This window comes from Drosophila erecta, unplaced genomic scaffold (assembly GCF_003286155.1).
Source record: "Drosophila erecta strain 14021-0224.00,06,07 unplaced genomic scaffold, DereRS2 tig00000021-arrow-pilon, whole genome shotgun sequence".
Classification (NCBI taxonomy): Eukaryota; Metazoa; Arthropoda; class Insecta; order Diptera; family Drosophilidae; genus Drosophila; species Drosophila erecta.
In genome coordinates, this window is record NW_020825198.1 from 1,494,832 (window position 1) to 1,514,160 (window position 19,329).

General features: G+C 46.6%; 3 protein-coding genes and 1 long non-coding RNA gene across 5 annotated transcripts; 2 read left to right on the top strand and 2 right to left on the bottom strand.

Moving 5' to 3' along the window:
• Positions 1 to 1,352: 1,352 nt before the first annotated feature.
• Positions 1,353 to 2,541, bottom strand: LOC6545914 (N-alpha-acetyltransferase 30). The gene has a single exon (XM_001971102.3). The coding sequence runs from the start codon at positions 2,533 to 2,535 to the stop codon at positions 1,915 to 1,917; it is 621 nt and encodes a 206-aa protein (XP_001971138.1). The 5' UTR covers positions 2,536 to 2,541; the 3' UTR covers positions 1,353 to 1,914.
• A 3,412-nt stretch (positions 2,542 to 5,953) lies between these two features.
• Positions 5,954 to 19,022, bottom strand: LOC6545915 (protein rhomboid). Of its 2 annotated transcripts, XM_001971103.3 has the most exons (8): positions 18,907 to 19,022; positions 17,741 to 18,002; positions 17,594 to 17,686; positions 17,461 to 17,484; positions 17,215 to 17,391; positions 7,558 to 7,788; positions 7,093 to 7,504; positions 5,954 to 7,021 (listed from the first exon to the last, which is right to left on the bottom strand). In XM_001971103.3, exons 2-8 carry the CDS (start codon positions 17,909 to 17,911, stop codon positions 6,672 to 6,674), a joined length of 1,458 nt encoding a protein of 485 aa, XP_001971139.1. In that variant the 5' UTR covers positions 17,912 to 18,002; positions 18,907 to 19,022; the 3' UTR covers positions 5,954 to 6,671. The 2 variants fall into 2 exon arrangements, with proteins under 2 accessions (XP_001971139.1, XP_015013559.1); XM_015158073.2 differs by lacking the exons at positions 17,215 to 17,391; positions 17,461 to 17,484; positions 17,594 to 17,686; positions 17,741 to 18,002; positions 18,907 to 19,022 and adding an exon at positions 9,280 to 9,505.
• LOC6545664 (dynein light chain roadblock-type 2) lies at positions 8,098 to 8,759 on the top strand. The gene has a single exon (XM_001971104.3). It carries the CDS (start codon positions 8,216 to 8,218, stop codon positions 8,528 to 8,530), a length of 315 nt encoding a protein of 104 aa, XP_001971140.1. The 5' UTR covers positions 8,098 to 8,215; the 3' UTR covers positions 8,531 to 8,759.
• Positions 9,483 to 10,138, top strand: LOC113563877. The gene is made up of 3 exons (XR_003407649.1): positions 9,483 to 9,879; positions 9,975 to 10,059; positions 10,126 to 10,138. It is a non-coding gene; the product is annotated as an uncharacterized LOC113563877 (long non-coding RNA).
• Positions 19,023 to 19,329: the final 307 nt, after the last annotated feature.

Consider the following 19,329-nt stretch of genomic DNA (forward strand, 5'->3'; position numbering starts at 1 on the left):
TTTATGATATTCTAATTTGGGTCCCATAATTCCCTCTAATTTACACAAACGAAGCATAAACACACTCTTTTTCTTAAAGCTACAGGGTATAATCCCCCTCTTTGCTGGGCACAATGTTACATTTATTAATGATGCATAATCAAGGAAGCGTTGCCAAATCAAAGATGCCTGATTACATCTGAGAATTAACAAAACACTTGGGTAGCTAGATGAAACTCACACGATTTACGAGGCTGAATAGATGAACCAAAATAAGACTTCGATTATGTACATAGTCAGAACAAATTTTTGGGGTCCGCAAACTGCAATTAATAATTGTGCATAATCAGAGCTGCCTGATTGCACCTGCCAATTAATTTCCGCTTGAATTATACAATTACGGAAGCACAGATACAGCAGATAAAGCAGATGTGACTCCAAAACGGGACACAAGCTTAATGCCTTCGGATTTTGGGGGCGGAGTAGACACTTGCCGGCACTTGCAACTCCCAGGCAAGAGGACAGACAAACGCCAGTTCCAATCCAATCCAATCCAATCCGAAACGCACCCGGAGAGTCTAGGCAGTTTGAGGAGCAAGATTTATGGTAGACAGGAGCTGCCGCCTCGTGGACATCAAATTGAAATTCAGGCACAATGTCAACAGCAATCGAGGACGAGGTCAGACAGGCTCAGACGACGGCGGCAACTGCTAGTGCGAGTGCGAGTGCGACTCGGAATCAAGAGCTGGCTCTGCGAAGCCGAAAAATCCACATAAATAACGCGGGCATCCAACTGCCCGCCACCCCGGCCCGTTGGCATCTCGTCCAGCTTGTTTCTGCGAATGGCAGGTGCAACTCAATCAACGCCCCCCGCGCCTCGCCAGCCTCCGCGGTATTTTGCCACAACGTTGCATGTCATCTGTTCGGGCCTCGGTCGCTGGAGCTGTGGACAGAAGCTGCGGCTTCGACTGGGAGCCACCTGCCCAAAAGTTGACTTTGGACGTTTTTGTTTACATTTGGCGGAAAGGTGAAGTGGCGCAGCGAAAAGCTGCCACGGATTGGAATGGAGTCAGAGTCAGAGTCAGAGTCAAAGCCAGAATCAGAATCAGAATCCGAAACGGATCCAGAACTCAACTGAGGAAGCTGGTAGCAAGTTTCGAGTGGGTATCACAGATCAACGATCTGCAGATCGAACAGAAAGACCTCCGACGAGAACCTCCATGGGTTCAATGTTCCTAAGAGAACTCGGAAGGGAAGCGATGACCTGAAAGAGGTGCTCAATCGTTAAGTTTCTGCAACTTACGGGTAAGTAGGGGAAACCTGAACTGTATTTAATCTTAACCAAATGTTTATTATTGTATCATTCAAATAAACTAAAGATGCGTTTCGTAGTACGGACAATTTAAGCCATAATATACATCAACAAATACTTGAGGGCCACCAGAAATTCATTTACTATCAAACGAGCCCCATCAAAACAAACAACTCTACCACAACGACCTTCTAAATAACTGCTGAAAAACATTCTTCGAGATCTTTGGTTTGAATGAATCTGAAGGTATGAATGCCGATGCAGGACCACCTATCAAAGCATAGCCTTATCGAGGCGACGAGTGCTCCTTAATGTGTCGAGACTTTGACCCTGAGAAGCAATTATCCCTTCTGGCCGATCGGCTTGATCACCCAGCCCGGCATGACTCTTGCCAGTTTCCATCGACATTCGCCGTTTTGCGGCTCAATTAGGCGGCGGAGTTTCATCTACCTGATTTGAGGAGTCCCCGGACCGGACTCCAGAGCCTCTTCTTCCATTGGGCTTCCCAAGTAGCAGCACGCTGGGGCGCTAATTGAAGGGAACGGAGCAAAGGTCAGAAGGGAGGACCAACTCGAAACCGATCAGAAGCATTCATTAACAACTGGAAACTGTCTCTAACTACACTAATCCTCGTTCAAGGACAAGGCACCCAAATCGTGGAGCATTAGCTTCAGATGAAAGGCATCCACGCCATTCATGTAGTAACGCAAATACCGCCGTTCCCGTATAAATCCCAGACTTTGGTAGAGCGCCAAGGCAGGCTTGTTGCTCAGCTCCGTTTCCAGGACAATCATGGCTGCGTCTTTCATCGCCATGGCTTCGATGGCCAATTCCGAGAGTGCCTTTCCGATTCCCCGCTTCCTGTACTCCACATCCACCGCCAGCATGGCGATGTAGCCCTGCAGAAGTCCTTCTCTTGTCGCTTCCAGCTTGCACACTATCACGCCCACATAGCGATCTCCATCCAGGGCGAAGAAGCACAGGTCTGGCCAGTTATAGACAAAGTAGCGGTAGGTGTAAATGGAGTACGGTTCGGAAAGCTCCTTGTCGATCAGGCTCATGAGCACCTTGAGCTGTGACTCGTCTTGGAAGACACAAAAAGTAATTCCTTCCCACTTTGGCTTATCCCGTGCTTCTTTCTCAGGAAGAACAATCTTTTCCGAGGAAAGTGCAAGGTTTTTCTTTACAAGACCCATTTCCTCTTGAGAGGCAAGATGATTTTGAATAAGAACAGCATCCCCCATTGTATACGATTGTGTTTGGTTTTTTATAAAAAAGTTCCCGAATTTTTGAGAAAAGCTAGCTGAGGAGTTGGCATACTTATTTCATATCACATTTAGCATAATTTGTGAGCCCAACCCAAAAGGTTCAGCTAGAAAACAAAAGTCGCTGCAAAAGAGTGGAAATGTCGTGAAAACTCCTGCCGCGACCTTGGTGGCAAGGCACTCGCACAAATCCCAGCAGGTGACAGGCAACGTGGCAGGCTCTAAATAGCATTACCCAGACTCCTGTCTCGGTTCCCACTTTGCCCAGCTCCATTCAGGGCAATTAAGAGGCGCGCCTGGGACAGAAGGAGGGTCGGGGAAAAAAGGGGAAACTCCCTGAGCATGTGAAAATTATGAAAATGTCTGCCACGACTTTGACAGTTGGCCTCGCAGAGGGCTCCTTTGTTGTCTATGTCAGGATGACGACGAAGAATACGGAATTGCCAGGAAGCACGCACAGGTGTCCACCAGGTGGGTGGTGAATCCCGATCCCTGGGAGCTTCCAGGTGGGTGGTGGTGACAGCTCTGAGCCAAGCCTCCCGCCCTCGGCTTTGCATATATGAAAAGTAATTTCGTGTATTAGGTTCGTGTTGATTGTGTTTCCCGGTCGCCTTTCCCCGGCTTTCCCGCTTCCCATTTTGCATCCGGATGAGGAAGTGCTTCCCAGCAATGACCTCATGTGACCACTGGTTAATGGAGGGAATGCAACAGAAGCAATTAACCTAAAAGGCCCATAAAGCACACACACGGTGGGAGGACTCATTTTGGGGGTAATTCAATACCGGCTTTAAGTCATTTTCTGGCCGTAAATCAGATTAGCCCGGCTATAACTACACATTGCTTGCTCACTTACCCCGCATTTTGATTTGAGGCCAGTTTTGTTTGATTTGTGTCCGGCCTTTTCGTTGTTTGCAAGGTGTCCAAGAGAGCGTTAGTAAATCCTTCAGTCGTTAGCTTAATTAATATTAGCTCTGCGTCAAGAACTTATTGATCCAGAAAATCCGATAGCTTTGATTAACACATGTTTATGCCACATTCACCGGGGTTTACTACACTTTTTTTCTACGTAATTGCAAATAGTACAGAAGAATTGGGTTGCGAATATATATGCATTCGTAAGCCTTATCTTTACAACAACTCCTTTCATGATATTCTTATATTATCATAGCTATTTATGGAGTTTCTTTCTTTGAATTCATAGCCGCAAGCCTTTAGAAAGCTTCAATTTTTTTTCTGGCTCCTTGTGTTACTGCTCCCGCCACTCGACTCCGTTTTATAATTGCTCCTGTGGCACGGAAAACGCTTCCTCCCCCTCCATTCGGCCGCATTTCTAAGCTTTTTCAAATACCCAACTGTGGCAGAAATTAATTACACCGCCAGGACATAAGGACACTTGGCCCAGGAAAGCGAGTTCATGGAGTGTTTAATGAAGCGGTTTAAGTGGCGGGTTTGTGGGGGACAGTCGGCGGCGGCGGCGCCTCACAAAAAAGGCGACCAGGGCAACAAATTTCCATATTTGCCCGTTGCAGTTGCCGTCGCCGGCGTCGAGTGAGATAAATGGATGGAGGACAAGTCCTGCGGCAGTTCAGGTGCCTCTTCCCTTTTCTTTCCACCTCAAGTGAACTCTTTGTCCAGTGCATTCAGCTCATTGAAAGGAGTTCGGAGGGGGACAGGCAAGAGGTTGCTCCTCTGGTGCCGTTTCGGTCTCTGTTTGGGCTGCCAATATTTCAGTTGGCCTTATGACAGCTACAAGTGCGCCCCTTGATAAGCATTCCGACGATCCCGGTCCCCATGTCCATGTTGCGGATAAAGCGACGACAACTGGACGATGTGCGATGCGAGATGTGTGAGGTTTCTTCGCAAGACGAAAGGCATATCGCAACTTGCCAGTTGCAAGTTGCCGGTTGCAGGTTGCAGGTTGCAGGTTGATTCCCGGCAGTCGCGTGGGACGCGCTCCTCATGGCTCCGCTCCACATGGTCGCGTGCTCCATTGTTTGTGCATTCCCTGGAATTCCCCGATTCCGACTCCGATTCCGCATGAATATGTCAATGTAATGATCTCCGCCGTCTGCAGCTTATTCTGCGCCCCGTTCGTATCTGTGGAATTACATAAATATTAACTTGTACTTTTTATAAACATGTTTGCGCACCACAAACTGCGGATTGCCGGCCTGGTCATGTCGAATTCCGAGCGGAGGAAGACTTCGATTGATATGATTTATACACTAAAGACTACTCCAGACTGGCTTCATTCCTACGGAATAAGTTAAGTGCAGTGCCGCAAGTTAGTCTATTGGCTGTGGCAAGGCATTAAACCTGATTTCAAAGTCTCTTAGCGGAGCATTCGCATTAGAAGCTGGCTACAAATTAATTTCTGGTTTTTAATCAGGCGTAGTGCAGAGTCAATTAAAACATTACTGGGCTCAATGATATAATTGTTTGAATGTTTGAATCCTATAAACAATGATGTTTACGAATCGGAATGCACTAAAACTAATTTAATTGTTTATGTTTGTGTAATGCTACACTCTTGAAAGACGTGCAACATTGAGTTCCTTACCAGTTTTTTCCGGTTTTTCTTCCTCTTTCCAAACTTGCGAAAGCAACAGGACACGTATGTACACATGTATGTATGTATTTATGCAGGTTTGTATTTTACACAAACCGCCGCGAAGTAACAGTAATGCCGCATTAATCAGCGTCAATGGGAGCAGCTTCTGTCCAAAAGGATCGCTAAATGGACTCAGTTGCGTTGCTGTCACATTTTGCTTTTGCTTTGCATTTGCTTTGCCGCATTTTTCCATCATTCTCTGCTTCTTCCCGGCGCCACCCCCGCCCCGCAAAATATGAGACAACCCTGACGAATGACTTGACGGCGAAATGTGCTCAAACAAACATAAATTCCGTGTCCGCCGGGATTGGGATTTGTTGACTGCTCCTCCGAGTGGCTGTCCCGAGTTTTTCCCGATGTTCTGGCCAAAAACACGCAACGCGAAACGCCGGAAAAAGCCAAAGTTAACACACGAAACGAAGGATTGCCAGGTGCGCGTGCTGCGTCAAGCGAATTGTAGTTTTTTCGCGCGCGGATTGTGTCATAACTCAAGGAAATGATAAGGATGGATGGCCAATCCTTATCACCCAGCACGCGAATCGGCTTAAACTCACTCCACTTCACTTTTTAAGCCAATTTCAGGGAATTTCGCGGAAAGGCAACGAAACGACGCGTTCATTTGACGCGAGCAAGTCCGAACTGCGATCAGCAGAAAAAACGTACATATGGCAACATTGCCACTGGAACTGGAAAACTTTAACCCTTGAACTTCATCTCAACTTTGTAGGTGTCCACACCCGCTTAACCCTTACTTTAACCGCTAAGCTTAAAACAAATGTTACTATTTTTAAATGTATTTTTATTTACAAGTCAAACAAAATGTGTAAATAGAAAATATGTAAATTTATGCTTTACTCTGTTGGTGCTTGGTCTTAAATGATTTCTTAAAGCTGGCAGTGCTCAGTTACGACGGGCCATATCAAATTGAAACCGATTTACTTCAACTTTTTGGATTATATTTAATATTATTTATCAGTGGTTGAGGTAGTAATCTCAATTGCTATAAGGCCTGTAAAATTTAGAATAAATCGCTTGCATTGCCAATATCGGTTTCCATATAGTCCTCAAAGCATACGCATATATATTTGTATTTCTATTTTACAGCTGTGGAGTTTTATTCATTATTAGCTCCTATATAAAGTCTTCTGGGTCTGCAGTTAATCTTAATTCTATGTAGAAAATGTGGAATTCCTTGAGCATCATGTTACACCTAATCAGTTCGATTTGTTGTAAATATTCTCTTACCATTCTTACAATATGTTTGTACTTAACTAGCAAACAAAACAAAATAATTTACGTCGCATGACACGTAAGCATACAATGAGATATTTATATCTGATTCACAGATATAGGGCTAACAAAACATTAAACGCGAAACTTAATCGACGTCCAAAAACAATAAAAACTTCAATGGAACGCAATGAACAAAATCTAAGCAAAATATCAATCAAATACGAAACAAGGATTGAATTCTGGTCATCCTGTCGCTTATCCTCCTGGGATTTCACACCTGGAAATCATTGAAAATGGTTTCCGTGACACGGATCTTCTCCACGCGAATGTTGAACATCGCAAATCCATTCATGATGTTGAAGGCGATGGCAAAGACCACCAGCGCCGAGTAGGTTCCCAAGGCGATCCACCAGAGCAGCTGCTCGTGGAGCTTCTGCTCAAAGCTCTTGAGCACCAGCAGGCCGATAGTTAACCCAGCAATGGCTCCCGCCAAATGGGCTACATACGAAACAGCGCCCACCATTTCCGTCTGATCTATGGCCAGGAGTTCACTCGAGGATCCCAGCTGTAGTTCGTCGCCAGCATAGCGCGCATAGATGGCAAAGCCGAAGTCAAAGGAAACTAGAAAAAGGAGTTGGTATCCATTATGTCCTGTCTTAACAACACTAAGGTAAGGTAGGGTAAGCACTCACCGAATACCAGAATGTGAAGCAACTTGATGACTCCATAACGCATCTGGTGATAGTTGAGCAGCACATTAGCCAGGTGGGCGGCCAGCAGAGCGTAGACTCCTCCACTGGCGCCCACAAGGAACACCTCCGGGTCAAAGATACTAGTGCCCAGGCTTCCAGCCAAAACACCGGAAAAGTAGATGCAGGCTATCCTTGTCGAACCATGAACCATCTCCAGTGGCAGACCAAAAACCAGCTGCACTGCCACGTTAAAGCCCAGATGGAGCCACCCGGCATGGAGCACCATGTAGAAAAGGAAGCGCCAGATCTCGTGCCGCTTATCCGGACGGTAGATGAACATGGAGTCCGAGGGTATGGGTCCCCTTGGTGCCGCCTCGCCGGTGACAACTGAATGGTAAACAAAGAAACCCAGCTGGGAGAAAAATAGTTAAAATCAAGAATTCGTTGAAGGAGAGCTTAACGCACCTCCACCAGAGTAACCAGAATGATGAAAAAGGGCGGCGGACAGCAGGTGTAGCGATCGGCGTAGTACTTGCGATCCCGCTCCTCGGGCAGGATCTCCATGGCCACGGCGTGCACCATTTTTCGAAAGAGTGGCGGTTCGTTCAGCACCAGCTGGAAATCGTTTTCGGAGCAGACTTCACGATCTCGATGGTGTACGGCGCACTTAAAGCTACGTGTCCGCTTACCGCTCATCTGAAAGTTGGTATGGAGGGTTAATCAGTAATCAACTTGTACATATTTAAATGTGAAGATAACCTGTAATTACATTTCCAGCTAGGGTATTGCGATACATTTTCCGATGATAATGGTTTCAGAGTATATATTCCCTAAGATGGTTATCCAAATACAATGATACCATGTAAGTATAAGTATTTTACTATACCCTCACTAACAAGAAAGTGATTAGAAAGAATTTCAATAGTAACAGGGATTTTACTATTTCCCCTTACAAAAACCCTGTAATCTCAGTAGACTTGTGCCATAATTTCATCAATATATCAGTGGAGACTCTAGGGAACTTCAGTCCCTCGGCAACATTACTCGAATACGGATCAGATCATAACTAGAGACTACATTTTTTAGACTATTTCTAATTTTCAATTTTACAACTCTATTCAAAATGTCGAAATTATATCTAAAGGCCATGGAGGATGTGGTGCAGCGGAACACGGACAACACGAACCGGATAACGGAGCAAGCGCAGGGATTCGTGGTGTCGGAGAATGCCACGGACAGTCTGCTGCACACGTCCTTCGATTTGACCACGGCCCAGTCGATTGTGAAGCACCTGCACGCCAGTTTCCTGAAATTGGCCCAGAGCTGTGTCCGTGATCTGGACACCGAAGATAAGCTGTGCTTCCTGCGCGTGAAAACCCGCAAGCACGAATTCCTGGTTAGTCCGGAGGATGTATTCACCGTGACCGTGGTATTGTAACCCCCCACACCCAGCCCAGCGAAGGGTTAACTCAGGGTGGACATTGTTGCTTGCTGGAGGAAAAGGGATAGATACACTCGCACACCCACTCTCGCTACTGCTGTCTCACTCGCTCATTGATGTTTTTGTTGCAGATCGCCGTACATGTTTAACCCTCTGAACTAAAATAAACTAAACGAGCCATAAAATTATGAGCCGAACATTTATGCGTGTGACCGGCCAAACTAAATTATGTTTATTATGTAATTAAGATGTTGGCACAGATGCCGATGTCAACCATTAAAACAAACGCAAAGCGGGCAAAAATCCGCAAAAAGCGGAAAATAAGCATTGTGTTTAATTAAAAGTGAAGCCTACACGCAATTAAAATGCTCGACTACGACGATTGCGAAAAAGAAAAAGGCCACAAATTAAGCTAGCCATGGCTCCAGGGCACAAAATAGTTACTTCCGCCAGTCTGGGAGGGGTAATTTATGTATCTTCTAGTTAATCAGCGCTAGACGGGCTCTTTTAATGGCAGTAATTATCAAATTTTGTTTAATTGATAAGTTTCCTCTGGCCGACTGGAAGCTGTGGCACTGGAATATCATTTACATTCATAGGTGGCAACTCTGTTCTTGCGCGGGTGTGAATTATGTTGAGTAAACATAGTTAAGCAAATTCCAGGTAATTCCTTCCAGCGAAAGTCTCATTTCTTGCATATCATTATATGTACATATAACTGTAAACTTATTTAGCATTTCACTTACGCGATGAAATCGCAGCTGTCGTGCTTTATTTTTTTGACTTCCTTAAAAATTTGCCATTACGATTATAGTTTAAACACAATGAACACTTAACATTAAGAAAACGACCGATTTTACAACTTTCCCGACAGCGTGCGTAAGTTTCTTTTCGCGCTCTGCGCTTTCCTCTCATTCTAGTTCTATTTCCATTTATTCCGCTCAGTGTGCAACTGTGCAGTGTTGCACAACGCCAGTTGACCATCGGATCTAGACCGCTAAGATCAAAAATCAACAGAAATAATATTTTACTTCCGAATTTCCGATTTGGGCCAATTTCTGGGTATTAAATTGTTACGATTCGCAGACAAAGGGCGCAGAGAATCTGTGTTGTCAACAATGGGAACACCCACACGCATTGTGGCCATGTGACAAGTCGCATTTTCGGCAAGATCAAGCGATCACAACAAAGTGCCAACAGGGCCAATAGGGCCAAATTGTATTCCCAACAAATAATTGCTTATCGTTTGTTTGGCGGACGCAGGCTGCTGCGGCTGATAATGTCATTATCCTGGGCGCAGAGAAGCACAAGGAGTCCGAGTCCTGCTCGCCGCATGACGTCACCAGGTAGGCGACTCCACCGCCATTTAACGGTGCTAAAAGCAGACGCACAGTCGCGCGCGAAATAATAGGAGTGGCAGTTATTAATCTTAAAATTACAGTTGCAGGTAATCTACTTATTACATTAAAGAGCGAGAAATGGAAAGTGTGTAATTTTGATATTTCACTTATAAAACTTGTATAAGGGTATTTATATCTACTACTATTATCCTGGCCTCTGCTGTAGCCTCGCTTTTCATTCACCTTTTGCAGGACAAGCCGACAAATTGACGCAAAACATTTAACGCTGGGAATTGGAATCGGGTCGGCGGACATGGTCAAGCGGCAGACGGGAGCGAGGAGTGAGGGGTAGGGACAGGCGAAGGACCACAGGACGACGTGGTCGGCTCTCTCACTCGCTCTGCGAGCCACAAAAAATTCCTTTGAATTTCGTCCGTTGCAGCAGGAACACACAAACACGGCGACATGTATTTTCCGCATTTTTTGTTGCCTTCTGCCTGTGGCTATGCGCAAAAAAGGACATCTCCGCCGGCGGTGGCTACGGTGGCAGGATGACGGTGGTCCACAGGATCGGTGGCTCGCTGGTTCGGAGGTATTGTGTGCCCTCTATTATGCATTGCGTACGGCCTCGTCCGGCGTGTTGACATTTTTATTCCAAACAGTTGAGCAATATTTATAAACTGGCAGGAAAAAAGGAGCGGAGGAGGGGCAGGGGGCGGATGATGCGGCGGGGGTCATGGTGCATGATGCATGCCCAATGGCTTTATTTCCGGGTGACCGTGTAAAACGTGCTCGTGGTTTGCAGCTTATTAAATGAGCTATTTGATTAACATTGTTCGGGGCTCGTTGTTACGCTAATGAAAGGACAAAAGCGAATATTTGGACTACAAGGCTCAAAGGACACTGGCCAGAAGCCATTTTACAGGACAATTCATTAGAACATTTATAATTCAGTGCATGTTTTATATGCCATGCATGTAAGGAAGCCATGAATTTATATTTTAAATACGTATTGTTAAAGTTATTCTAAAGGAATTCAACAGATTACTCAACTTATATCATCTTTTAAGAATTATCTTATCCTCACCATTGGCTTAAACATGACCTCGCCTTTGGCAATATGCAATTAACTTTCAACAAATAACAATGTGCATGAACATCAGGCAATACAAATACACGTATTTCCACATTAATCGAAATTGTACAATTTACTCTGCCACTCAATTACTTTGTTTTTCTTTGGCAGCTTATTAAATGCCACATTTTGCATGCCCAGGAGCAAGGACTGTGCATTTGTTGATGTTTGCACGGGCGAAACACCTTGGCGTCCTGGGGAAACCGCACGAGCCCGACCAGATGATGATCTAATTGAATGACAATATTATGCCAAGGCCTAATTCAATTTGCCTTCCTTGGGAAGAGATGCAGGTGGAGGAGCTGGAGCTAGAGCTGGGACATGGGCTGAATCTTAAACAAACACGGCAATTACTGCCGACGGATGCACTTGTCTGGCCAAATGACTTGGTCCTGTAATTAGCCCGGGGTTGAAAGGATGCGGGATGGGTCTCGTTTTTCGGTTGGCCCTTTGTCGGCCTCCTCGGGGGTCCGCCTAATTATCACATTTTTACTCATTAAATTCACATTTGCCCGTTTTTTCGTTGCTTTTCCCCTTTTTTTTTTTGGCAGGTCCTGCGTGGATCCTGCTGTCTAATTACAGGGTAATCAGGCTTTCAGCCGCCCTGGCTACTGAATGATGATTGATTGAGGGAGCAGCGGTATCCTAAAATCATACCACAATCGTTGCCTGCTTAACTCATTTTCATTCCAGGTGACATCTGCCCAAACGCGTGCCATGCTAGAAGTGCTGCGAGGAAAGTGCAAACAGCAGCTGAAATGGATATGGAAAAAGCAAATCGAAAACTGATTTGGAGCGGAAGTTCGTTTGCACCTTTCTGCAGTTTCCTGTATTTGCCGCCGCCGCCGCCACCGCCGCCGCCACCAGAACAATAAACATCCACAATCCGCAGCTACAGCCACTTCCATTCCATGCCCGCAATCGCAATCAGAATCGCCGAGTGTTCTATATAAAGTGCCATGACTTGTCTTGGCCTTTGACGCCGTCTTTTGTACTAAGAGAGTTGAGTTCAGATGGAATGGAGGTGAAGTCACCGCCCGTTGGCTTTTGAATGAGCTGCAAATCAAAAGCTATACGCTATTTCACACAGAGTGCCGATTAAGGATATGCGTGTGCACGCGGAGAAACTTTGGACGAGTGTCTCAGTTTCGATAATATCCTACTTGTTAGACATCAGACTTGTTGAATTAATATTATACCCAAAACCAGGAAACACTAAAGATCTAGTCAAACTGTATGTATACGATCCAATGAGCTATGCATCCAATATATTTATATTTAAAATCTCCATTATTTTCTCCATGTATGCAAAGGCAAGGACCAAGGATCCCCGGCAGCTGCTCCTTCAGAACGCTATATTTGATTTGCGATTCGAGGCAGGCGGAAATGGAATGACACGCGAGGCACTCTTACTTTGTTTGACGATTGGCAAAAATGCTGCCTCCATGCCCGACAAAAAACAGAACGGAACGGAACAGAAGGACCAAGGACCCGCCAGCCGTAAGAGACTTCCACTTGAGCCGCACGCATTGTTTGCCCTGCGAAGCGAAGGGGCGTGCTGGAAATCGGATATAGGATCGCTCGTTCGGGACAATCAAATAGCGCAGCGGAGTTTTCCAACCCACTGAGCAGCCGCAATCGGCGGCGAATCAGCTGCCTATAACCTTGAAGAAGACTCTATGGCGATGAGGTGCCAACCGGAGCCACGCGTGTCCCGTGTCCCGTGTCCTATGGCCAATGGTCAATGGCCAAAATTGGACACTGGCCGTCTCATTAGCGCACCAAAGGTTGGAGGGTTAATGATGCGCACCCCGTGCTTGGGCTTCCGTCCCCCACTCCAACGCCTCCAGGCAATTATGCGACGCACTTGAGCTTGAAGGGCCCGAAGGTGAGGAGTACACTTGAATAAATCGAACCAAAACTAGTATAGCACTAGGATTCATAGGTGAATGATAACTCCTAATCGTAAAGCATATGACTTGGAAATTCTTAAAATACTTAAGTAAGAGTTATAGCGCATTGCTTGCGCAGGAATAGGTAGTAAACCATTTGTGATAACCACTGAGTCATTTCAGAGCCACCACTGCAATGGCCAAGCACTTTTTTGAGTGTACGCGTAGGAGGAATGCAGTGGCCATTCGTTGACCCCGTCTGTGTAGTAGCTCGGGTTTTATGGTGTCGTCGTAAATGTCAGGTGCGCACCCCATTTAAATTTATTCAACGTAATTAGTTGTCTCCCTATAAAGTGCCTGTGAGTCTGTAGTGTGTGCATTGCGATGTACAGAGTGCCAGTGCACGAATCTAATTTCATTGCCAACTGAAAACTACAAGTGTTAGGGGATTACGGTGCAGTGCTTCCGCTCTGGTCCGAAAAATTCGATTTCACCCGTTTGAAGATGCATTTTTGTGGCGCGGATTGAACGACACATAAAACATATAAATGGGACGCAACACACCTGCAGGTGGAAAAACATGCAAAAATGATCATTGCGAGATATGCGAACGGGACATGACGCCGCAGGATGCCAAACGGGCTGCTCCAGTCCGCTTGGGCCACCACTCCAGTTCTCGCCTCGCTTCGGTTATCGGTGAATTCCGTGACGATGGCAAAAATATTGCAACGCAGCCAAAAGGGGCAGCAAAGGGATGGCCAGGGTAAAAGGGGGTCTGGGTCCTGGTCCATTTCGTGTGCAGGTCGTTATCCTTGCCCCGGATGCACAACAATCAAAATAAACGGCTGCCAAATTGACCATTGACCAAACATCGTCAGCGGGGAACGGCGAGGCGGTGCCAGCGACCACTGCAGCAGGATGTGGGGGCAGCAAAGGACCTGAAGTGAGGCAAAGGCACTGGATAGCGACATCATCTTGGCCCCGTCACGTGCACTTTCTGCTCCATTCAGGAGCCAAGCAGCCAACTCGAAATAAACATGAAATGCACTTGTTTTTGTGCAGCAGGAAAAAGCGATTAAAGGTAAAAGTGGGGAAAACTTCTAGCACACTTCGATTGGGAAACGAATTCAAGGTGTTCCATTGCAGGCTGTTAAACCAGGGACATGAAAACTAGAAGTAAAGCACTTAACTAGCCCACAGGTCAAGCCCTTCTTCAGAATGCAATCAAAGTAAGGACAGAAATCAATTCAGATGTGAAATCAAACTGTGAAATGAAAACTGAAGCAATCGTAATACTATATTGATATCGTTTAGGCCGGAAATATGTGTAATGGGCCATAATTGATACCCTATAAGCCAGATGCCGACCGGAGTTAGTAGCTGCCGCTACATAATTAACCAGAAATGTTCGCTCATCCCGCGTCCCCACTCGATTTACGATATTATTGCAGAATAATGAAATCGCCAAGAGATTCCAATTCAATCTACGCGCCGCGTAGGCCATTTATGGATTGGCATTGATTTAATACCGCGTCGCGAGAGATCGCCTCCAGGTTCGGTTCCCCCGAGTCCGAGGCGCAAGGCATTTTGCACCTACTTCAGGCCCAAGACGTCCAACTCGCGCTCGCGGCTCCAAAGTCCGCATCTGATCTGATTCCGCCGCCTATCGCTCCCCGAGATCAGCGGCGCAGACGCCACCTTGGCGGAGGCTGGACCAGCGGGCAGGCGGGCATCGCAGCACTCAGGGAAAATACACCTCAGAAAGGCTTCTTCGCAAGAATGACAATTCGAAATGATGCAAGGAAAGTACTCATTCAAATATATTGTTGTATAATTGTATACATGTTTTCTTTAAATACTAGTGACCTCTGTAATGAATTCTGATTCTGGAGCCATAATGGAAATTATTTGGCAAGCTCAGTTTCATACAGCTTTTTGTGCCCACAAATGCAACTACTTCTTGTTCAGCCACCACGACTGAAAGGATTTTTTCTGAATGCACTGCTCCAATGTTTATTCAATAAACCCGATCTGAGATGCAGCACCAGGAGGAGAAGCGGCAGAACAGCAGCTGGCTGGCTGGTTGGCTGACTGGCTGGCATTCCTGCGAGAAGCAACCGTTGAGCAGTTCTGCAGTTGGCCCATTCAAGACAAGCCGCTGGAATTTCTTGGTGCGTGCTCGGCACAGGCACAGTCACAGTCACAGGTTGGGGCTCGGAATCGGATTCAGCTGGTCCAGCGTCTGCCAGCTGCGTCTCCTGATTATGATAATGGCAGTTGGACCGGATCGGGCTGGACCGGGACAGGGAGCACATCGCACCACCAGGCTGGGCCACGACATACCGCTCAGCTCATCCCACTGGCCAGTTGTGCGCAATTGCTTTCGTTTATGATCGAATGATCGAATGCCTGGCAGCTCCGTTGACTTTCTGATTAATGCAAGAATGCTCCTTGGCGGCGTTCCTGCTTTTTGCCCGATCCCACCACCACTGACTGCAATTAAAAGTGGATACCCCTCGCTAAAAATTGGCGGAGGGCAGGACTGCACATCAACGCCAAAGACAAGGTCAGGGCGTTGAATTCCGAAAGGCAAGAACATAGATGTCCCCAATCCACATGGAAAATATATTACATATATCTACTCTATGTAAACAACTCTTCGATTGAATACCCCCAAGATTTGTCCAACTAACCGGTATGTATTTTCAGTTAGACCCAACCAAGTTAAGCGCAGATAAGAGCATTTCCAGTTCGTCTTCGTACGTGGAGTCACAGATTGATTTGATTCCTGACCGGCTGCCGTCGCCTGCTGTGCCTGATGTCCCATGTCCGATGGCTGGTCGAGAGAACCAGGAGGAATGGGAACCCAAGTGGCGGCCAGATGCAGACCGAGCCGAGGAAGACAAACGACAGTCGCCAGCGCGCCTCGTGCCTCCAGTTGTCATAACGTTCAACACATCGCGCCCCTCGGTGGCGTCTTGCGTCTTCGCCGCATCCACATGCCCGACTTCTGTGCGCTGCCATAAAAGGATTTGTCACGTGCGAGCTTTGTTGCAAATGCAACAATCATCAGCCTGCATTATGCATGGCGCATTGCCAGGTTGGACATCGCATCGCGGCATTCCTGGCCAGGTCCTCCCTCCGCCAGGACCTGGTCCTGGCTTATTGGCCCTCCGACCAGCAGATCATTGCAATTTATAATTAAGTGGAAATATGTTGTCTACGATGGCAACAAGGATCTCAGATTGCTGGCGCAGATATGAATGCCTCTCGCAAAGAGGGGAAGAGCGGGAAACGGAGCCCTCAATTGGAATAACAAATGCATTAGCAGGCCAAACAAGGACCTAATAATGTCCTCGCCGGGGGAATGTGAATGGAAATCCATTGTGCAAAGAATGGGCCGGGTCTCATCCGCAATTACCGTTAGGCACACACACACACAAACAAGGCGCAACACACTCACACAGACAAATGAGGACACGTTGGCCTGGCTAATTCATGACTTTAAGGACACTTTGGCAAACAATCGAACGGCCAAGGCGAAGGAATATTCACTGTGCAATTGATTATGCATGAGTGTTTTGTCGTGTGCGGTTTGTGTGCGTGCCAATCAACTGGGTAGAATCAATCAAAATGCAATAGGATTGCGCTGCCAATCAAAGGCAAAGCCGAGAAAGGAGCTTCCCTCGCTCGCAGAAGTCACCTCTGCCCCCAGTTGCACAGCTTAAGTCCAAGGCAGTCAGAGCCGGGCCAGTATTTTCGGACCACATCAGGACAAATAGCCAGCGGCCAGGTAACCAGGACAAACACTCAAATGCCTGGCGAAGCGTGGCGAAGGTAGCAAACGAGAGGCAGGCTTACATACAGAAAAATTGTGACTGAACTTGGTCTACATTCCGATATCCATAGTTCTCAATATCCCCAAAATAACCTAATTCGCAAAGTATTTTTCTCAAATGATATACTTCGCAGCAACAGTTAGGAAAACTGGTTTACAAATGTCAGATTTGTAAGTAACCCCCTTTTGTTCGCTGTGTAACCGTAAGCGGCGCATTTATTTGCCAAGCGCACTTTTTGCATTTGCCAAACAAGAGTGCGGCTCCTGCCAGGACGAAGCCTTGTCCTCCATCTGTTTGAACACGAGCCTACACTTTGGTCCTCGTCCTGGCCGAGTACTTTGCACCTGTGTTTGCACTTAAATCCAGTTTGCCGTTGATGAGCAGCCCGGGACAAACAGACGCACGGCATGGGTGCTTTGGGTACTCCGGTTACTTGGCCAGTGACCACCGGCGATTGTAATTGCGGCTCACTCACCACATTCACAAAGTCCTGGAACGTCACGTAGCCGGGTCCTGTGGGCAGCTTCGCCTTCTTGGCCCGCTCCAAAAGCAGCTCCCTCTTGTTCATAGGCACTTGGGACAGGAACTCCGGCGACTTGAGGGCCACCAGGAATTCCTCGACGGATATTTCGCCAAAACCCTCGGGATCGAACTTAAAAGTGGGAAAGGTAATTGTATGTAAGTATATTTATAAGTATTCCTTTGGGATTGGCTTACTCACCATATCAAACAGAAGTTTCCATTTCTATAAATGAAGTAAGGAAATAAGGAATTATAGTTAATAGCTTGTGTATTTAATTTTATGGATTTTCTCTATAACATTATAGAATAGGCTTGTAGGTTCAGGAACTCACATCTCTTAGTAGCTCCCGACGCAGCTCAGCTTCATCAAAGTCCGAGTTCAGGGACGTGTGTTCCGTGTCGTAGCCGGCATCATTGGTGCATTGCTAGGAGTAATCAAGGTTAGAGGTTCGATCTTATAAGCAACTCCAGCACCTTACATAGCGCATTTGGGTGTGCGAGAGGGATCCAATGGAGGCCAAGGAGCCGGCGATGGTGGATATGTGTTCGATGTCGGCCAGAGTCTCCTGTTGACTACTACCGCCGGCATTTTGCTGGCTGGTTGGGATTTCCAGGGCCCGCGAGCTTCCTCGCTCGGAGCCGGGCCACATCCTGCTGTTCCTGGCTATCCAGGTTTGGTCTTGGGATCAGGGTGGATCGTTATATTGTGGACTGGCAGTGGTTGTAGAGGTTAGAGTTCAGCTGCGGAAAAGTAATTATTAGGTGAAAGTATTATTAAGACTTCCTTAACAGCCCTTAAAATTAAACATAAAATGAATGTCTTTAGTAATTTGAAAATTATTGTCTTTCCATATTCCCCAACTGGAGCCACTGTGCAGAGCTTTTCAAGCTCCTTTCCCCAAAAGCTCTTTTGATACCAGTTCGAATCGGACGACGTAAATTCCACCACCGATTTGGTCGAGTGCGCTGAGATGTTGATTCTCGCGCGCTCATGATTTTCGAGTGGCGGTTCGAGTGCCGCCGAGGTCGGAATGAAAGTGATTTTTCTTAATAATAATATTCCTTGCCTGGGGGGGCCTGTGAAATCAGTTTGTTGCAATTTGACGTGACTGGAATTGTTGCACTATTTGCGGGCCCAGAGAGATACTTCCGGATTAATCATAGGCTATAGCTGGTCATCAATACCATAGCTTATTTCATGGCCGGCAGACATATACCCTTTTTTTTTGCATTCTCGCTTATTTCACCCTTTGTTTTGATTGCCAAGGCAACGGTTTGTTGTCGTTTTCCCCTATTTTCCGCTGATAAGGAGGTTATTGATCCTGCTGGAAATCGAAGGCACACTGCGCAGAATCCGGCTGGCAAACAATTGTTTTGCATTTTGTTTACGCCTCGTCAATTGCCGGAACTATTTTGTTTTGGTTTTGTTGAATTAAACTAGGCAATTGGCATTGATTGAATGGTTTTGTTGGCGCATGAATGAAATTCGGCTTCTCTTTCCAGCGAAAATAATTACTTTTGATGGCTTTATTGCTACCCTCTGCGTTTTTTTCTTTCTCTATTGTTCAAAGCACTTCTTTGCTTGCACTTCTCTGCTTGGCTTTTGGCATTACTCCTCTCTGTTTTCTGTTTCACTTTCATTTACCGTTTTGCTAGCACCCGCGAACGCTAAAATATTGCACATTTACATCCAGGCACAACAAACACGCTAACTTTCCACCGGCAAAATGACAACTGACAAAGGAGAGCTGCCAAGATGGAGACGAGAGAGAGAGAGAGTGAGTGGGGTTGCCAAGTCTTGTCTCTCTGGGGATGCAGGATTTCCACGGCACATGCGCTCCGGTTGGAAAGCATTTCCAACCCGTTGGCATTTCCTTCCTCCCCTGCGCCCACCCACCCGCTCTGCGAGGAAGCGCATGACGCAATTCCAGAGCTCGGCTCTCACACCCCCGTACGTTTACATACCCTGCAGTTCCGCAATAACATCGGCTACGCACCCCGCCCCTCGGACCATGCAGCATGCACCAAGGAATGCCAATCTTAGGTTCATCGCTAGTTTTCATACAAA

Excerpts from the sequence above, each read along its gene's own strand:
- LOC6545915 (XM_001971103.3), bottom strand. The coding sequence starts at position 17,911 with ATGTGGCCCGGCTCCGAGCGAGGAAGCTCGCGGGCCCTGGAAATCCCA. Across the intron at positions 17,392-17,460 it reads GGAAACTTCTGTTTGATATG|TTCGATCCCGAGGGTTTTGG; the intron begins GTGAGTAAGCCA and ends CCCACTTTTAAG. Across the intron at positions 7,505-7,557 it reads TTCTGGTTACTCTGGTGGAG|CTGGGTTTCTTTGTTTACCA; the intron begins GTGCGTTAAGCT and ends TTTTTCTCCCAG.
- LOC6545914 (XM_001971102.3), bottom strand. The coding sequence starts at position 2,535 with ATGGGGGATGCTGTTCTTATTCAAAATCATCTTGCCTCTCAAGAGGAA.
- LOC6545664 (XM_001971104.3), top strand. The coding sequence starts at position 8,216 with ATGTCGAAATTATATCTAAAGGCCATGGAGGATGTGGTGCAGCGGAAC.